This window comes from Eurosta solidaginis, chromosome 3 (assembly GCF_040869045.1).
Source record: "Eurosta solidaginis isolate ZX-2024a chromosome 3, ASM4086904v1, whole genome shotgun sequence".
Lineage (NCBI taxonomy): Eukaryota > Metazoa > Arthropoda > Insecta > Diptera > Tephritidae > Eurosta > Eurosta solidaginis.
The window spans coordinates 227,768,050-227,789,616 of record NC_090321.1 but is presented as its reverse complement, the minus strand read 5'-3'; the positions used below and the strand labels follow the sequence as shown (position 1 = coordinate 227,789,616).

The window sequence follows — 21,567 nt, the reverse complement described above, 5'->3', positions numbered from 1 at the left end:
GGAAATTTCTGTAGGAATTTTGAAAAAGCAGGTACATCACATATTTCCATTGATGAAACTACAGAACGAGTGACGTAAGGTCTGCCGGTGAAGCCGAAGAACACAAAGAATTTGACTGTCCCAGCGACGATGCGGACATTGTCACCAACGTACACGGAAAATGTGTTCGAAGTGTAATATCGGTTCGCACGTAAAGTGTTGGTACATTTCCCATTATCAATGAAGCGTTTTATTTACTGCATAGTTCCGTAAGTCATTCAATTGTTTGCTTGTTTATAAATAAATATTTTAATAAAAAAAAAAAATGTTCTCCTTCAATAGATATAAAAGAAAAATATGTTTAAATATATTACACAATGCACAGTGTCACCTGTAGGTGACCTCCCCCTTAAAAACAGGGGATGTTAGCTATACAAATATTATGTTTTTTTTTGGGGTATGCTATGTATAACTATTTCATTCAGTTATGTAAATTGTTTTATTTTTCGCAAACATAGCTATGGGAATCGACGGGATAAATAAAGACTAAAAACTGGAAAATAGAATTAAAAAAAAAAAATTTAAGTTAACGGTTTTATTGAAAACAATACTTACATGAAGTAATAATAATACTAAAAGCTATAAAATAATTAGGTAAGTCGTAGGTACTAGTCATCACACTCCTCATTAATATAGGGCGTGAGGGCGAACTCCATAGCGCCCGACTATGAGGCGGAGCTGTTTAGGACTGGCATCTACGCCGTTTCGCCTCATAGAAGGTCGGCGCGATGTCGGTGACCAAGAACTGCCAACCCCCTAATCCATGGTGTTATGCGGACCGTGCCTATTGGACGATTTGCAGCCAGGAGATAAATTTGGCTGTATTCGAACGGAGCCTTCCCGATACCGGGCCACCTCGGGAAGTATTGATGGCCTTACCACAGTAAGGGGCGCTGCTGTGGCGGAGGGTTCTTTCCCTGTATATAATACTGGACCGCTGAGCCCGCCTAGTCGGGCAGTTGGTCGTACAACCAAGATGAACGAATCATTACCTAATTTTAATAAGGACGATGATAAGAGGACTGAGTCGCAAGCCAAGGAAGACAAATACGCATTAAGCGATGCGTCGGACTCGGGGAGCGAGAGTAGAGCTGATTCAATGAACTCCGTGTTGGAGAAGCACACAAATGAAAACGGAGTAGAAGAGTGGAGAAGGGTGCGGAGCAGAGGGAGTAAACGAGCTCTTTCTCAGTACCGTGCAGCACTAAGAATTGTACCACGCTTGGGAGCAGTGGTTGACCCAACGGAAGTGGAGATCGAGCGCTTGGAATGGGCCCATGAGGCGGTAGAAGTAGGTCGAAGGCAGTTCAAAAGGTTTGCTGCGAGAAACCCTCGGTTCTGCAACCGGTACGAGGAGGAAGAAGCGTTGTTGTTGTTGTTGTTGTTGTTGTTGTAGCGATAAGGTTGCTCCCCGAAGGCTTTGGGGAGTGTTATCGATGTGATGGTCCTTTGCCGGATACAGATTCGGTATGCTCCGGTACCACAGCACCATTAAGGTGCTGGCCCGACCATCTCGGGAACGATTTATGTGGCCACATTAATTAAACCCTCAGGCCATCCCCTTCCTCCCCAACCACAAGTTCCATGAGGAGCTTAGGTTCGCCAGAGCCTCGTCTGTTAGTGAAACAGGATTCGCCGCGGATAGGTGAGGTTGACAATTGGGTTTGGAGAAGCTATATATTGCGCTGGCAACCTGCAGGGTTGCGCTACACAGCCCCTGGAATCTGGTATTTTAGTCGCCTCTTACGACAGGCATACCTACCGCGGGTATATTCTGACCCCCTAACCCGTTGGAAGAAGCGTCGAATGGCAGAATGAAAAGGCAACGTTCGGCGGAAGGCGACAAACCTGCTTTCAAGTGGCAGAAAGGACCCAGTCGCAGAGCCGCGAGGCAGGGCAGTCGCATAGACAAGACAAGTAGGCCCAACGCTGTAAGACAGATGGGCCCGAATAGCGAGGTAGCAACTACCTCGAAAGCTGCGAGTGAGAGGGAAGTTCCAACTACGGAAGTAGGAGATAAGCCAAAGGGAGATAACGCTAAGACTCCGGCTTTCTCGGAGGTGTCAAAGGGAGATAACACTAAGACTCCGGCTTTTCCCGAGAAGATGAGTGACGTGGCAAAGCAGTCACTTACTGTGGCGCTCGTTGATCGTAGCAGTCCTTTCGGACAGATGACTACTGAAAGGTGGAGATCTGTAGAAACGGAGGTTATTAGCTTAATGCTTAAGATGATGCGAGAACAACCAGTAAGCCCCTTCCAACCTTTGATTCGGTGGGGTGGTATAATGGTGTGAAGATGATAGCGTGATTCAAGGTTCGATTCGAGCTCAAGGCGTGCGACAACATCGCGAGCTTGCGGTGGCTGGAGGAAGTGGTTCCAAACCTCCAAAGGCAAGGCACGAACGCGCGGTTTGAGGTGGTGGATAAAGCGCAAATCCCCACGGTACCAAAAGTTAAGGTATGGATGCCATGCGTGATGAAGTCGGACGATACACTGTGACTTCTGCAGAATTAGAATCCGAACATACCGACACCGGATTGGAAGGTACTTACTGTATCTCGGCCTACGGAGGAAGGTCAGTTCTACATCTTCCAAATAAACAAGCAGGCGGATGATATATTGTACACGCAGCTTGGCAAAATGTCCTTTGGCACAGGAAAAATTTACATGCGGCTCAGGAAAAGAAGTCCCGAGGATAAAAATCCTAAAACGCTAGAGGTGGGCGAAGTCGAAAAGGACCTCAAAAGCCTAAGAGAAAAAAGACAGGTGGAGGTAGCCGACGTCGCCACGAAGGTGTTAGAAGAGGATGAACCACCAAATGGTGCAGTGACTCGCACAGAAGAACACCCGGCACAACAGTTACGAGAGGCTGAAGGGGGCCTCGAATACTCTAAACCAAAAGGGCAAGGGGAGGACGACGACGTCACGACAAAGGTGCTGGAGGGGGACAAACAGCCCAATGGTGCTGCGAGCCCTACAGATAAACCCCCAACACAGTAAAGTGGCGTCGAGCGAACTCCTCCTAACCCTTGTGGGGGTTCGTTTGACGTGGCGCTTATCCAGGCGGCCACCGTGGTGTGATGGTAGCGTGCTCCGCCAACCACACCGTATGCCCCGGGTTCAACCCCCGGGCAAAGTAACATCAAAATTTTAGAAATAAGGTTTTTCAATTAGAAGAAAATTTTTCTAAGCGGAGTCGCCCCTCGGCAGTGTTTGGCAAGCGCTCCGGGTGTATTTCTGCCATGAAAAGCTCTCAGTGAAAACTCATTTGCCTTGCAGATGCCGTTCGGAGTCGGCATAAAACATGTAGGTCCCGTCCGGCCAATTTGTAGGGAAAATCGAGAGGAGCACGACGCAAATAGGAAAAGAAGCTCGGCCTTAGATCTCTTCGGAGATTATCGCACCTTACATTTATTTATTTTTTTTTTTATCCAGGAGCCGTGGCTCTCATCGGGAGGAAAGGTTTCTGGACTTAGCGCGCGCGGGTTTGGCGTTTACTACGCGCAAACGGAAGGACGGGTTCGAGCTGTAGTAATGGTAAGGAAACAGCTGCATTCATATATACTGCATAATTATACTACTGAGGACCTCGTAGTGGTGGCCGTTGAGCAAAAGAATAAGCAAGCATTTATCCTGGCGTCCTACTACGTGGCCCATGCTGCGGAGATTCCACCGATGGAGTGCAAAAGGCTAGTACAGCAGGAAAGGCGCAAAGGGCGGTTGGTCATAGGCGCAGATGCAAATGCGCACCACAATGCGTGGGGAGGAGCAGATACGAACGAGAGAGGCGAATCTCTATTTTGTTACATCCTGCAAACCAATTTACAGATAGCCAACAGGGGAAATGTCCCTACATATATTGGTCCAACATCCAGCAATGTTCTGGATATTACATTGAGTTCCGAGCGTGATATATCAAGGTATGATTGGATGGTTCTTGATAGACCATCCTTCTGCGACCATGCGTATATCAGCTTCAGCATCCCCCTAAAGAGGGTAGAGAAGGGGGAACCTTTAGAAACCCTAGGTCAACGAACTGGACTAAATTCCAGAAAGAGGTAGAAACAAAACTGGGACAACCCAAAGAGATTGCCAATGTGGAGGAACTGGAGGAGTCGAATGAATTCCTAACAAGGACACTTAGGACTGCGCATACCAAAGCTTGCCCTCTAAGAAGATTCAGAGGAAAAGCAAAGCCGCCATGGTGAAGCAATGAGCTGAGTCTTCTAAGAAGACAGGTAAACGAAATGTTTAAGCTCGCAAAGACCGCGGAAAGCGGAGCGTGTCGGGACGAGTACAGGGATCTACTGAGGAAATTTCTAGCGTGGAATTTCTAGGGCGAAGAGAATCTCATGGAAAAGTTTCTGTACGGATATAGAGTGCTCCAGCGAAACAGCACGGTTGAAAAAAGTCCTAGCAAGGGGAAACATAGTCCAGGGACTAATAAAGAAAGATAACGGGGAATGGTCACGTAATAGTGAGGAATCCCTTGAGGTGCTTTTTGACACACATTTACCCTCAGGAGACGGCTCAGAAGAGCCAGCAGACATCACTCACACTTCGATCACGGAGCGGGTAGTGCCGGGCTTGGTGACCGATACCAAGATCGAATGGGCAGTGAAGACGTTTTCTATGTTTAAATCGCCGGGCCCAGATGGTATATTCCCGGCCATGCTACAAGTTTCAAGCATGGCGGTCGTGGAATGGCTTCAAATAATATTAGATGGGTTCATAAGGCTGAATCATGTACCGCACTCTTGGAGAACTGCTCGTGTAGCTTTCCTACTAAAGGCGGGGAAGATCGGTCACGTGTATCCCAAAGACTATAGACCCATCAGCTTAACATCATTTCTGCTCAAAACCTTTGAGAGGCTGATAGATGTGTACATAAAGTCCAACGTGGATGAAAAGCTGCTCTCCACAACACAGTATGCGTACACCAAGGGCAAGTCGGTAGACACCGCATTGCATAGGGTGGTAATAAGCATTGAGAAATCCCTGGAATATAAGGAATATGCTTTAGGAGTCTTCTTGGACCTTGCCGGGGCTTTCAATAATGTTTCTAAATGAGCGATTATGGATGGTCCTAATTACATTAAAGTACATCCAGCCTTAACCAGATGGATCGGCTGCGTGTTAAATTGCAGGAAGATTACATCACAATGGGGGATTGTACGAGGCCACGAAATCAGTGGACAGGGGCACGCCGCAGGGAGGGGTGCTATCACCTCTGCTGTGGACGCTGGTAATCAACCAACTGCTCAGGCGATTCGATGAGGGACCCGTAAAACTTGCGGCTTACGCAGATGACGTTGCAATTGTCATAAGTGGAAAGTGCCTTCCAACGATTAGTTCTTTGATGGATCGGGCGTTTCGGGATATTCATATCTAATGTCGGGATGAAAGTCAATGCGGAGAAGACGGATATGGTCTTGTTTACAAAGAGGTACAAGGTCCCAAATTGGACCAGGCCTAAGTTAGGAGGGGTGACTTTACAGGAGAAACCTGGCACAAAATATCTAGGAATCATTCTAGACAGTAAGCTGTCATGGAAGCTCAACGTGGAGGAGAGGGTGAAGAAGGCCTCAACGGCACTTTATGCATGTAAAAGAATGCTGGGGTGTACGTGGGGCTTATCGCCCTCTCTTTCTCATTGGGTTTTTACAGCGATTGTAAGCCCTATTCTATACTATGGAGTTCTTGTTTGGTGGAAAGCCACACAAAAAACAACCTAGCTCAAAAAATTAGAGGGGGTATGCAGACTATCGATGCTTAGCATTACGGGAGCCCTGAAAACAACCCCCGACGGCTGCACTGTATGCCATTCTACACATTCCACCTGTAGACCTGGTAGCAAAGAACATAGCGTTAATAACTGCAACCAGGCTCGGTGCCTCGGGGCAGCTTGAGCGCCGACCATATGGCCATAGTAGTATAGCGTCATCAATCACAAGACGAACAGACTACCTGATTCCCTATCTGCGCTTCGAGGGAGATCTTTAGGCCACAATAGAGGTGGACGGTTGGCGCAAGGGTGCGCAAATGGCGGACGAGGCGATACATGTGTACACAGATGGTTCCAAAGTAGTGTAAGGGGTAGGGTCTGCGGTATACTGTGCTGATCCGGAAATAAGAAGATCCTACAGGCTGCCGGATTACTGTAGTATTTTCCAAGCGGAAATATTAGCCGTAACCGAAGTAGTAGAAACCCTGGAAGAGAATAGCTTAAGCTGCAACCGTGTTAACTTTTACATTGACAGTCAAGCAGAAATTAAGGCAATAATCTCGCATAGCACAGCATCTAAATGCGTGTTAGAGTGTAAGCAGTCTCTGAAGAGATTTGGGAAAGGAAGAAGCATAGATCTATATTGGGTCCCAGGACATATGGGAATAGATGGGAATGAAAGTGTCGAAGATTATGTGCAGGTCTTACAACCTTAGACTAACAAAGTTGCTTCTATCATTAAAAAGAGAGGACTGTACTCATGACGGGTATTCTGACTGGACACTGCCTTCTGGCGCCACATGCCTTTAAATTGGGCTTGGTCAGTGATAGCATATGTAGGAAGTGCGGGTTGGAGGAGGAAACAATCGAACACGTTCTGTGCTCGTGCCCTACACTTGCCAGGCTAAGACTCCAGCTATTAGGAGTGATACAGCTGTCAGATCTAGAAGCAGCAAGTGGCTTAAGTCCTAGGAAGCTTCTAGTATTTGCCAAGAGGACGGAGTTATTTTATAACATAGGTCCTGGTTTTTGATAGGGTTTTTCAGTTTCGTCGTTAAAAACAAGCTTCTGGTAACACTACGGACTCAATCAGTCTATGTGAGGTCCTCGTGGACCGGCCAGTTCAACCTAACCTAACCTACTAATATTTGTAACTCAGTAGATTTGCATATTGTCATTCAAATTGTACCGCTGACATATGTACAGCTTGAACCAGTGACAGTAAGTTTTAAATGCGAAACAAATTCAATATGTGTTATTTCTTACTTGTATTACTATTTTTTTACATTTAATATAACAAATAATTTAAATAAATTAAATGAGCTGATAGGCCTTAGTTAAATAAAACACAATATTTAAAGTTGTGTTTTAGTTTTACTTCGTCGATATTTCGATTTCAGTCTGAAATCATCTTCAGGACTGTCAAACACAAATAGAAAAAAGGACTATTAGAATAATATTATATTTTGCATATAGGTATATAATAAAGCAACTTACACATATGACTATGTTTGATCGACTGATCAGATGTTCAAAAATTAAGTATAATAAAGCATAACAACGAAAGTAAACAATAGAAAATACCGCAAGTGTAAACAAATTTTTGCAATAACAATAATACATAGGACAAAGAACAATAAGACAGAAAAAATGCATGAGCCATAACTATGGTGTTTAGTTGTTGTCATTGGATAGATTTTGAGCGGGATGTTGGCTGGACGCTGTTTGAATTTGCTGAGCACCGTGAAGCTTGCACTGCATTTTGTTGTTGTTTCAGCAATAGATGTCGATATGCATATGCACATTGGTCGGTGTCGCTTTTAAAATTCATTCTCTTATCATTAGGTGTGCTCATAATATGGAGCATTTCCAAAGTAAAACGCTTATTATAATGTTTCTCAATATCCAAGATAGAAACATTTTTGAAGTCAGGATAGTGACCAGTATCCTTACAATGCGCTGTCAAGGCCGTCTTATTGTCCGAAGCAATGTTTCTAAGCTTTATATTGGACTTATGACCGGAAATCCTTGTCTTTAGCTTTAATTTGGTTGTCCCCACATATACCTTATCGCATAAGTGGGACCCGTCACCGTTGCATGGAATTTTATAAATGATGTTGGATTTCTCATCTTTCGAGATTCTGTCCTTAGTATTGCTGTAAACCTGTCGTAACGTATTGTTATATGTGAACGCTAGTGTAATTTTCTCTTTATCATATAATTGCGATGTCTTTATTCTCTCCGATATTCCTGGAACATATACTATAGACTTGTATATTTTACTTTTCGTTTCACGTGTTGCCTCATCATTAGAGGTTCTAATTTTGAAATTTCGTATGAGTTTGTTGATGAGATTACTGGGGAATTCATTTTCTTCTAGAGTTTTCTTTATAATCGCAATATTCTTTCCATGGTATATTCTGTCGCTAATAGTGAGTACCCTACTGATGAAGTTTTTGGCTGTATTTAAAATTGTTTTCCTTTCATGGTGTGAGTTGTAGTTGATTAATCTTCCCGAAGCTGTGGGTTTTTTGTACCAGTCAAAATATATTTTATTGTTGTGCGTGTTTATTAGCGTGTCAAGGTATGGTAGTTGACCGTCTTTTTCGACCTCCACTGTAAATCTGATGTTCTTGTTGTAGCTGTTGAGTTCCTTCAGCATATTCTCTACTTCATCCGTTTTGACAATCGCAAATAAATCATCTACATATTTAGTTAGTAGGCGTGGTTTACATTTGGCTTCCATCTCAAATCTTGTTAGCAGCTCTTCCATGACGATGTCTGCTATGACCGGGGAGGCTGGGGAACCCATGGGCATTCCTGTCCGTTGTTCATATATCTTTTCATTGTATTTGAAATATCTATTCTCCTTTATACAAAATTTGACAATCGTTAAAAAAAGTTCCCTTGTTAACGTTGTGTACTCTTTTATTTCATCCCACTTTGAAGAAATGATTTCCAAGGCCACGTCAACTGGAATGCTTGGGAACAGGGAGACTACGTCGAAGGACACCAAGCATTCATCATCATATATGTACGTGCCCCCCACTTTGTTTTTAAATTCTGTCGAGTCCTTAACATTATACTCGGACGACATAGTAACTTTTTCAAGAATTTTCACGACATATTTACATAAATTGTATGACGGGGAGTCAATCGAGGAGCATATAGGCCGTACAGGTATATTTTCTTTGTGGATTTTTGGTAATCCGTAAATTCTCGGTGTGTTTGCGTTTTTACATAGTAGAAATTTCTTTTCTTGGGCATCTATATTGCCATTGTTGAACATTCGTTGTACTAATTCATTGTTTTTCTCCTGTAATTTGTTAGTCGGATCGCGTTTTAAAACCCTGTAGGTAGAGATGTCGTTGACTACCGTCTGTATTTTTGAGTCGTATTCTTTTTTGTCCATGACAACCGTAACATTGCCCTTGTCGGCATTAAGTATGATTAACTGTTTGTTTTGTTTGAGGAACCGTTTTGTGTCTTCTAAGGTTTGGCATATAAATTTGTCTCGGAATGAAGTCGTCTTTTTCTTTAAGTGATCCTGTATTAGTGTCGTGAAATTATTTCTGGCTATTTCTTGCATATCTCTATCTTTTACAGTTTGTATGATGTTCTCCCCGTCTGCTATAAACTTAAACAATGGAAACTTCTCATTATCGGACGCAAGGGCGTATTTTGGGCCAAGGGATAATAGCCACTGTATGTTGTGTGGGATTTCTATCTGTGTTAGGTTTCGAAACCATTGTGGGACTACCCTAATATTTAATTTTTCCATTTCTTTTTGTCTTAGTTTTTCGTACTTGTTGGTTTGTGTCTTTTTGATATTGTTGGTAAGTTTGTCCAGCAGTACATTTTCACTGTCGAAAAACTTTTTTGAGTGATGCAAGTCAAGTATATGAGAAATCTCTGTTTTCATTTTTTCCGATTCCCTCTTTTTTTGTCTTAGGAGTTCATGTTTGATACATATTATGATGTTTAATAATTTTATTTGCACTTTGCTAATATATGTGGACACTCTGTTGGTGAACTTACTTGGTATCCTGCTGCTACTGGTGTTGTTGCTTATGATGTACATGATCGTTTTTGTTGCATCACTAATAAAATTCGGTGTTAGTCCGCTCCGCTTGCATCTCTCCAAAAACTTGGTCGACTGGGATAGTTTTGTAATTTGTTTGGTTATTTGTTGGTATCGTTTGATATACCTGTTGGTCCGATTATTGTATTTGTGTTTGATTGTATGGTACACTTTGAATGTGTTGATGTTTTCTCGGTGTGCTCTCCGTTTAAACATATTGCTGATTTTTGATAGCCTTGTAAGTACTTATTATTGTAAAAAATTTAATGAGCTGATAGGCCTTAGTTAAATAAAACATAATATTTAAAGTTGTGTTGGAGAGATGCAAGCGGAGCGGACTAACACCGAATTTTATTAGTGATGCAACAAAAACGATCATGTACATCATAAGCAACAACACCAGTAGCAGCAGGATACCAAGTAAGTTCACCAACAGAGTGTCCACATATATTAGCAAAGTGCAAATAAAATTATTAAACATCATAATATGTATCAAACATGAACTCCTAAGACAAAAAAAGAGGGAATCGGAAAAAATGAAAACAGAGATTTCTCATATACTTGACTTGCATCACTCAAAAAAGTTTTTCGACAGTGAAAATGTACTGCTGGACAAACTTACCAACAATATCAAAAAGACACAAACCAACAAGTACGAAAAACTAAGACAAAAAGAAATGGAAAAATTAAATATTAGGGTAGTCCCACAATGGTTTCGAAACCTAACACAGATAGAAATGCCACACAACATACAGTGGCTATTATCCCTTGGCCCAAAATACGCCCTTGCGTCCGATAATGAGAAGTTTCCATTGTTTAAGTTTATAGCAGACGGGGATAACATCATACAAACTGTAAAAGATAGAGATATGCAAGAAATAGCCAGAAATAATTTCACGACACTAATACAGGATCACTTAAAGAAAAAGACGACTTCATTCCGAGACAAATTTATATGCCAAACCTTAGAAGACACAAAACGGTTCCTCAAACAAAACAAACAGTTAATCATACTTAATGCCGACAAGGGCAATGTTACGGTTGTCATGGACAAAAAAGAATACGACTCAAAAATACAGACGGTAGTCAACGACATCTCTACCTACAGGGTTTTAAAACGCGATCCGACTAACAAATTACAGGAGAAAAACAATGAATTAGTACAACGAATGTTCAACAATGGCAATATAGATGCCCAAGAAAAGAAATTTCTACTATGTAAAAACGCAAACACACCGAGAATTTACGGATTACCAAAAATCCACAAAGAAAATATACCTGTACGGCCTATATGCTCCTCGATTGACTCCCCGTCATACAATTTATGTAAATATGTCGTGAAAATTCTTGAAAAAGTTACTATGTCGTCCAAGTATAATGTTAAGGACTCGACAGAATTTAAAAACAAAGTGGGGGGCACGTACATATATGATGATGAATGCTTGGTGTCCTTCGACGTAGTCTCCCTGTTCCCAAGCATTCCAGTTGACGTGGCCTTGGAAATCATTTCTTCAAAGTGGGATGAAATAAAAGAGTACACAACGTTAACAAGGGAACTTTTTTTAACGATTGTCAAATTTTGTATAAAGGAGAATAGATATTTCAAATACAATGAAAAGATATATGAACAACGGACAGGAATGCCCATGGGTTCCCCAGCCTCCCCGGTCATAGCAGACATCGTCATGGAAGAGCTGCTAACAAGATTTGAGATGGAAGCCAAATGTAAACCACGCCTACTAACTAAATATGTAGATGATTTATTTGCGATTGTCAAAACGGATGAAGTAGAGAATATGCTGAAGGAACTCAACAGCTACAACAAGAACATCAGATTTACAGTGGAGGTCGAAAAAGACGGTCAACTACCATACCTTGACACGCTAATAAACACGCACAACAATAAAATATATTTTGACTGGTACAAAAAACCCACAGCTTCGGGAAGATTAATCAACTACAACTCACACCATGAAAGGAAAACAATTTTAATTACAGCCAAAAACTTCATCAGTAGGGTACTCACTATTAGCGACAGAATATACCATGGAAAGAATATTGCGATTATAAAGAAAACTCTAGAAGAAAATGAATTCCCCAGTAATCTCATCAACAAACTCATACGAAATTTCAAAATTAGAACCTCTAATGATGAGGCAACACGTGAAACGAAAAGTAAAATATACAAGTCTATAGTATATGTTCCAGGAATATCGGAGAGAATAAAGACATCGCAATTATATGATAAAGAGAAAATTACACTAGCGTTCACATATAACAATACGTTACGACAGGTTTACAGCAATACTAAGGACAGAATCTCGAAAGATGAGAAATCCAACATCATTTATAAAATTCCATGCAACGGTGACGGGTCCCACTTATGCGATAAGGTATATGTGGGGACAACCAAATTAAAGCTAAAGACAAGGATTTCCGGTCATAAGTCCAATATAAAGCTTAGAAACATTGCTTCGGACAATAAGACGGCCTTGACAGCGCATTGTAAGGATACTGGTCACTATCCTGACTTCAAAAATGTTTCTATCTTGGATATTGAGAAACATTATAATAAGCGTTTTACTTTGGAAATGCTCCATATTATGAGCACACCTAATGATAAGAGAATGAATTTTAAAAGCGACACCGACCAATGTGCATATGCATATCGACATCTATTGCTGAAACAACAACAAAATGCAGTGCAAGCTTCACGGTGCTCAGCAAATTCAAACAGCGTCCAGCCAACATCCCGCTCAAAATCTATCCAATGACAACAACTAAACACCATAGTTATGGCTCATGCATTTTTTCTGTCTTATTGTTCTTTGTCCTATGTATTATTGTTATTGCAAAAATTTGTTTACACTTGCGGTATTTTCTATTGTTTACTTTCGTTGTTATGCTTTATTATACTTAATTTTTGAACATCTGATCAGTCGATCAAACATAGTCATATGTGTAAGTTGCTTTATTATATACCTATATGCAAAATATAATATTATTCTAATAGTCCTTTTTTCTATTTGTGTTTGACAGTCCTGAAGATGATTTCAGACTGAAATCGAAATATCGACGAAGTAAAACTAAAACACAACTTTAAATATTGTGTTTTATTTAACTAAGGCCTATCAGCTCATTAAATTTTTTACAATAATAAGTACTTACAAGGCTATCAAAAATCAGCAATATAAATAAATTAAATTTAAAATTTTCCACAATTCGAACCAGTGACCCTCCGCTGACTAGCCGAAATTCGTAACACCAAGAGTAGAAATGGGAAAGGGGGTAAATACCAAAATGGTAAATACCCGGTAAATTGGTTATATATGATAAAAATGGGTAAATACCCAAATATTTACCCAAAAGAAGGGTAAAAATAATCTTTTCGAAAATATGGGAAACAAACACAAATTCAATCCAAGATGTACCCAAATTTGTCCTATATTGATGGGTAGTTATCCATTACGTTACGGCCACCGTGGTGTGATGGTAGCGTGCTCCGCCTATCACACCGTATGCCCTGGGTTCAACTCCCGGGCAAAGCAACATCAAAATTTTAGAAATAAGATTTTTCAATTAGAAGAAAATTTTTCTAAGCGGGGTCGCCCCTCGGCAGTGTCTGGCAAGCGCTCCGATTGTATTTCTGCCATGAAAAGCTCTCAGTGAAAACTCATCTGCCTTGCAGATGACGTTCGGAGTCGGCATAAAACATGTAGGTCCCGTCCGGCCAATTTGTAGGGAAAAATCAAGAGGAGCACGACGCAAATTGGAAGAGAAGCTCGGCCTTAGATCTCTTCGGAGGTTATCGCGCCTTACATTTATTTATTTTATTTTTTATCCATTACGTTAACGGTTGAATTAGTTTTAATCTGTAATCCAGCGTTTTTCAAAAATATTTAGCCAATAATGCATGCCGTTGCAAAAATTTAAGTTTACCCAGTAAACATTTTAAGTCAAAAAAGAGTCGGAAAAATATCTCAATTAGAGCGTTTACAGTTGGTATGTGCTCATTTGGGAGGCCGAAACCAATGTATTTCCTTCTTGTAATGGTCGTCCTATATAAGCCTATTAACGTATATCATTTGAACCTAAATAAGAGTCCGAAATAAGTCTTAAAAGGCGTTTAAACAGCTCATATTATACTCTACTGGAACTCTCCGGCGTCATTTTTAAATCTAATAAACTCTGATTATCTGACACCTATATGGCCTATTTATTAGGCATCGTCAGCGCTTATTGGGGTCATATATAGTTCGACACACCTGAACAGAGCGTGGCAGCTTTGCGATCACATTAAAAATGTCGAGAAGCGTCCATGAGCGGAAAAACGTCGATGTTTATACAAAAAAAAAAAAGAATAACAAGGGTAACAATAATGTACAAATGTAATTCATTTTGTATTAAAATGAAAAATTGTCGTAACAAATTTTCAAAATTTGTTCCAAACTCGCCGTGACGAACATAAATAGTTGATAAATGATAATTTTTGCCTGCTAGGTTAGGAGCTTTTAGGCAGTTAAATAAAAGGCAAAAATTAAATTTTCTTTTATCCTACTACGCGTTTCGACGCTTTTCTGATTCCTACATAGTCCACTTATTTTGGACTCGTTTCGAATTCTTAAATTATGAGCGCCGTGATTATGTTTGAGGGATAGCTTTGTTTGCGTAAATATGTGTACCCTATAAACATTCTCTTACAGTTCTGGAGTTCAATATGGGTCTGAAAAATATCAGCTTCAAAAATGCTATCACCTTAGAGTCTTTCATGACTCCAATTTGATAAATTATGAACAAACGAAAAATATTTTGACGAATATTAGCAACACTAAGGGATACTATCATCTCTAAGCCGATGCTAAGCAGTGACTTGTATGCACATCAATAAACCAATCATTATGTCTACACATATGTACGTACACGCAGCGGAGAGGAGATGCACAAACACATGCAGATATCTTATCTGAGATGCTCCCAAAAGTAGGCAATTATAATTATGCTCACATATACACGCGCATATGAGAAGCTATAAACGTAGTAATTTTACAGCTGATAACCAACTAGTAAATTCTAGAAATCGAAGCGCCTAGAAGTATGCGAACGAGAAATCACAGAGTATAAAAGGCAGCAACAGTAGAGGCACGACAGTCAGTTTGATTTAAGACGCTATCTGGCGAGCAATAGATGTGTTAATTTGAAAGTAGTCTAATAAAGGCCATTTTGCATTATTGAATAGTGGAGTTATTTGTTCAACAGTTTAGTGATTCGAACGTTAGCAGAAGGTTGCCAATAAGAGGAATTGCACTAAATTCGTTACAATTGGTGTCAGAAGAGGAATTGTTGAATAAATTCCGAAGATTGCGAATACAACTTGGACATGGCAAAGTTGAGTGAATTGACGATCCAGCAACTGAAGAAGTAGTTGGACAGCCGTGGATTGAATACAACTGGCAATAAGATAGAACTTCAAGCACGGCTACGAGAGGTATTGGAGTTGGACGGAATTAATGTAGACGAGTATGTCTTTTATCCTGATGTGGAAGAGTCAGCGACTAAAATGGAGGAGAAGATAGAGACTCCGAATCCATTGGCAACTGTTGAAACTAACGCAATACTAGCAGTGTTGAAGCAAATTTCGTCACAAATATCAACCGAAATGTCATCTCAACTGGAAGAACAAAAGACAAATATAACATCTCAACTGGCAGAACAAAAGACAAATATAACATCACAATTGGAAGAACAGAAGACATATTGTGCATCTCAACTGGAAGCACAAGAGACACGTATATCCGAAATGTCGGCACAAATTTCAGCGCAGATATCATCTCAGATCTCTACACAACTTGAAGAGCAGGAAGTCCGTATATCATCAAAGCTGGAAGCACAGGATACAAAAATCGTTCAATTTCAGGCAGAATTCAAGGATTTAAAAGGTCGTATGGAGCAGTTGCAACTAAATCGCCCAGCAGTTTCTGCGAGTAATCCAAAGGTAAAAACACCATCCTTTGACGGTTCTGTTCCTTCCAGGTCTTTAAGCTACAGTTTGAGAAGACCGCAACAGTGAACAACTGGAATGCTGAAGATAAAGTTGCTGCATTGTTCGTAGCTTTAAAAGGACCAGCTGCGGAAATCTTACAGACCATCCCAGAGTACCGACGGCACAACTACGAAACATTGATGGGCGCTCTAGAGAGAAGCGAGCATAGGAAACAGATCTACCAAATAGAATTGTAAAACCGCTACCAAAAATCTAACGAGACTTTGCAGGAGTTTGCTTCAGACATTGAAAGATTGGCTCATCTTGCAAATGCGGACGCACCTGTGGAATACACTGAAAGGGTAAAGATTCAGAGTTTTATAAATGGCATACGGGACGTCGAAACAAAGCGAGCTACATACGCAAGCCCAAAGCAAACATTTGCTGAAACAGTATCCCATGCACTAACTCAGGAAACTGCCTCACTTTCGAGTAAGCCAGCATACAAAGCTCATCACGTGGAAGTGGAAAGGCCAGACTGGGTAGACACAATTTTAGAAGCATTAAAAGGAACGCAGCAGAAAAACGATGGTGCCGTCAAATGCTTTAAGTGTGGAAAGTCAGGGCACATTGCACGTTATTGTAGTACCAATCCCAATAGTTCCAACAATGTGGGTGGCCGTAAACGCAGAGCTGGAGGAGATGAACAAATCTACTCAGTCGTTAAACTAAAGCGAGTCAGCCGCAAGGGGCGACAGCTGGCTCCCTCAATTGAATGCCCCATAATCTTTATCTCGCAAATTGGAAGAGGGTCAAACAATCTTACTGTCGGAGGATATGTGGATGGAAAGGAACGTTTACTGACTGTAGATACGGGTGCATCTCATTCCATCATTCGAGAGGATTTAGTCAACAAGAAGATAAGACCATTGCATGGAGCAAGATTGCGTACAGCCACTGGAGAAGACAGCACGGTTTTAGGACAAGTAGCATGTGAAGTCGCAATTGGGAACGTCACGGTAGTACACAATTTTATAGTGGGAGAGATTGTTGATGAAATCATAATTGGAGTCGACTTCTTAATCGAACAGGGCATCAAGATCGACATGCAAAGCAAGACGATGCGATATAGAAACATGGATAAACCACTTAATTTCGGCTACGAAAGAGGCTACAGCAGTAAACGAGTGCTGGTGGAAGGGAGTTAGCAAATACCACCAAAATCAGAAGCAGTCATCTGGGCAAAGGTTGATGGAGATTGTGGGACAAACAAATTGTGGGTTGTCGAAGCAGCAAACAAATCAGCACCGAACATACTTGTAGGAAAAACCCTGGCTATGACAAAACAAGATGTACGTTTCCGGTAAGAGTGAGTACTCAATGAGTTCATGTCACCACTCAAACTGACCAAAGGGGCTATATTGGGAAGATGCCAAGAGGCTGAAATAGTTATTAACTGTGAACAGCTCCAGGAACACGTTTCAACTAGCAAGACTGATCTTTCAAATGACATCACGGTATGGACGGAGGGGCTAGATCCAGATTATCAGAGTAAGGCAAAGCAACTGCTCCTAAAGTACGCAAACATATTTGACCATGATGGTTCCAAACCAGGCCGCACTAATATTGTGAAACATCAAATTGACACTGGAGACGCGAGGCCGATACGTCAAGCTCCTCGTTAGTGTTCCACTGGCGAAGCGGGAAGTTGTGAGTCAAATCGTACAAGAAATGAGCGAAAGCGGCGTCATCGAACCATCAGCTAGTCCATGGAGCTCACCGGTGGTACTTGTGAAGAAGAAGGATGGGAAAATGAGGTTTTGCGTGGACTACCGCAAGTTGAACGACGCAAGTTGACGATACTCTGGACTCGCTATCTGGTACGAAGTGGTTTTCCACACTGGACTTGAAAAGCGGCTACTGGCACGTTGAGGTGAAGGCGGAAGATAAAGAGAAAACAGCCTTCAGTGTCGGTGATGGTCTTTGGCAATTTACAGTGATGCCTTTTGGACTTTGTAATGCACCAGCTACATATGAGACTCATGGACCAGGTACTGAAAGGACTACATTGGAAAACATGCTTGATGTACCTGGACGACATCATCGTATTGGGCAAGAACTTTGATGAACATCTTAAGAACTTGGAGGAAGTTCTCCAGAGAATATCTAGCGCTGATCTGAAACTAAGTCCCAAAAAGTGTTCGCTGTTTAAAAAGGAAGTAAATTACTTGGGTCACAAGGTAACGATAGAAGGTATCTGTACAGCGAATGAAAAGAGAGAGGCAGTAAAGGATTGGCCAAGACCACAGAACTTGCATGAATTAAGAAGTTTCCTTGGGCTGTGCACATATTACCGCCGATTAGCACCAAACTTTTCCAGCGTATCCCATAGCCTCCATGAGCTTACAAGAAAAAAATAAAGCTTTTGAATGGAAGAAGGAGCAAGAAGTGGCTTTCCAAACATTGAAGGAGCATTTGTGCACTGCCCCAGTGTTGGCATATCCGATTCCAGGAGCAACATTTATTCTATATACAGATGCGAGTGGATATGCTATAGGAGGCGTTTTATCACAACTGGTCGATGGACAGGAGAAGGTAGTTGCATATTACAGCCGTTCGATTGGAAACCCAGAGAGAAACTATTGCGTTACACGGAGAGAGCTGTTGGCATTGGTAGAGTGCATTAAACATTTTCAAAAAAAAACCTCTACGGCCAGCGATTCCGCGCCAGGACAGATCACGCAGCGTTGAAATGGCTTCTGCAGTTCCGTAATCCGGCAGGACAATTGGTACGGTGGATCGAGCGACTACAAAGCTATAACTTTTCCATTGAGCATCGAAAAGACAGTACCCATGGAAATGCTGATGCAATGTCACGAAGACCATGTAGTTTGGAATGCAAGTGTTCAAAAGCCGAGGCTAACGAAGACATTATAGATGTCCGGCTAATGACTATAACGTGTACGGATGAATGGGACAAGGAACAACTAACAAAGTGTCAGCTAGAAGATACAGATCTGTCACATGTTATGCAAGGGCTCGAACGAAACGAAAGACCAAGCAGAGAGGAGATGTCAGCAGAGAGTCCCATTGCGAAGTCATATTGGGCACAGTGGAACAGTTTAGAATTGATATCCGGTTGCTTGCATTGAGTATGGGAGAGTGAGGATGGTCAATGCAAGAAGAAACTGATAGTTGTTCCCAGAAAGAGGATTCCTGACGTGCTCAGCGAGCTGTATAATGGTCCAAGTGGAGGTCATCTTGGAATCACGAAGACGCTGGAAAAAATTAAGCAGAGATTCTATTGGGTTGGTTGCCGTCAGTCGGTCGCCGAGTGGATTGCCAACTGCAAGGTTTGCAACAGAGCGAAAGGGCCCAAAACACGAAGGCATGGCCAGATGAAGCAGCATATTTCAGGTGCACCATTTGAAAGGATCGCCATGGATATCGCAGGTCCATTTGCTACTAGCAACCGCGGAAACAAATACGTACTGGTGGTTATTGATTATTTCAGTAAATGGCCAGAGGTATACCCAATCCCAAACCAAGAAGCGGAAACAGTAGCAGAAGTGGTTACAAACGATTGGGTTGCAAGGTATGGTGTACCAATGGAGTTACTTTCTGACCAAGGCAGAAATTTTGAATCAGCTGTGTTCCAAGAAATGTGTAAGAAGTTGGGCATTCGAAAAACACGGACAACTTTATTGCATCCTCAGTCCGACGGTATGGTGGAACGTTTCAATAGAATATTGGATGAGCATTTAAGGAAAGTAGTAGACAAGTACTATAAGGAGTGGGATACACACATATCATTATTCTTGATGGCTTACCGATCGGCAGTACATGAGACAACGGGCCAAACTCCCGCAAAGGTAATTTTTGGCAATGACCTTCGACTGCCAGCTGATTTGAAGTATGGGATAGATGCCGATGCGGAGAGAAATGTCAAGAAATCCACTGGTGTCTTGCAAGAAGAGCTGAGAGAGATACACGATTTGGTAAGGCAACGAGCAAAGATTATGAGTGACAAGATGAAAGCGAGATACGATAAAGCAATTAATTCGGAAGGGTTTCAGGAAGGAGATTTGGTGCTGTTATACAACCCACAACGAAAAAAAGGTTTGTCCCCGAAATTGCAGTGTAATTGGGAAGGGACATACAAAGTTGTAAAACGGATCAACGATGTAGTGTACCGCATACAAACCTTTGGCAAACCACGAACCAAAATGAAAGTGGTTCATTTGGAAAGGCTGGCAGCGTTTAGATCGAGAGATTTGTCTGATCGAGACGATCAGACTTAGGTGGGCAGTGTGACGACTATTAGCAACACTAAGGGATAATATCATCTCTAAGCCGATGCTAAGCAGTGACTTGTATGCACATCAATAAATCAATCATTATGTCTACACATATGTACGTACACGTAGCGGAGAGGAGACGCACAAACACATACAGATATCTTATCTGAGATGCTCCCAAAAGTAGGCAATTATAATTGTGCTCACATATACACGCGCATATGAGAAGCTATAAACGTAGTAATTTTATAGCTGATAACCAACTAGTAAATTCTAGAAATGGAAGCGCCTAGAAGTATGCGAACGAGAAATCACAGAGTATAAAAGGCAGCAACAGTAGAGACACGACAGTTTGATTTAAGACGCTATCTGGCGAGCAATAGAAGTGTTATTTTGAAAGCAGTCTAATAAAGGCCATTTAGCATTATTGAATAGTGGAGTTATTTATTCAACAGTTTAGTCATTCGAACGTTAGCAGAAGGTTGCAAATAAGAGGAATTGCACTAAAATCGTTACAATATTAAAATCAGAAAACTAGGCAGCTCCGGAATAAAAACTCAAACATTTTTCTGCGACAATTTATTCTAAATCAATAACTAATTCAACTAATATTTATTTCATTTCTATCTCATCCTCATGGGAGTTTTATCGCAACAATTTTCCCCCGTATGTTTTCCGCTTCGGATATATGTCAAAAACTCTTCCTAAAAGCACTGAAGTAGAGTCATTAATGAACTCAAACTTGGCAGCATATGACGCCAATAAGGATTGGAATGAGGCCTGTATAAGACTTATGTTAGACGCAAAATTTGAGCATATAGCATTCGCTTCTGGCTCCTAAATGAGTTCATAACGAGTGCAAACGATCCAAAGGTTGGACACATTTCTAATTGTTGCCTCCGAGTGTTTTCTGGGTTGTTTATTTAAAATCAAAACGAAATTTTTTTAATTTCAATTGCCGTATAAATTTGATTGCTGGACTGTAATTCCAAGCATGATGGAATTATAGAAGGTGGCAGATGTAAGCAGTTTCTCGCTCTAAGGCCGCCATCTTGAACGCCCTTAGAAATAAGAATGTTGTCGCTTCACAAAACTCCTTTTTTATTCAATGGAAAACGTGTATGTAAAACATTACAAATCGTTTTTTCTAAAAAAATATACAACGGCATCACTTTTTTCTCAAATTCCGTTTTCTCTTGACTTTTCTATTATTCAAACTTATGACAATTTTCTTACAATAATTTTGTCAATTCAACAAAATTATTAAAATCTGGACATTTTAGACGTTAAATGCTGGTAAGATGCATTGTAGTTTAAATAATACAAATGGTAATTGTTTTAAATATGTTTTTACAGCTTCCTTTGTGCGTTTTGTTGGTACCGAGAGACGGACATGTGGACATTTTTATTTTTAATGATGCTGAATGAGAAAATGTCTGGGCC

At 41.1% G+C, this 21,567-nt stretch overlaps 2 protein-coding genes across 4 annotated transcripts in view; both read right to left on the bottom strand.

The window, feature by feature from the left end:
* The window catches only part of ReepB (Receptor expression enhancing protein B), a 90,853-nt gene that overhangs the window by 29,268 nt on the left and 40,018 nt on the right, over positions 1–21,567 (bottom strand). The gene's annotated exons all lie outside the window — the stretch shown is intronic.
* On the bottom strand, positions 7,088–8,722 carry LOC137245166 (uncharacterized). The gene is made up of 2 exons (XM_067775397.1): positions 7,263–8,722; positions 7,088–7,184 (listed from the first exon to the last, which is right to left on the bottom strand). Exon 1 carries the CDS (start codon positions 8,581–8,583, stop codon positions 7,450–7,452), a length of 1,134 nt encoding a protein of 377 aa, XP_067631498.1. The 5' UTR covers positions 8,584–8,722; the 3' UTR covers positions 7,088–7,184; positions 7,263–7,449.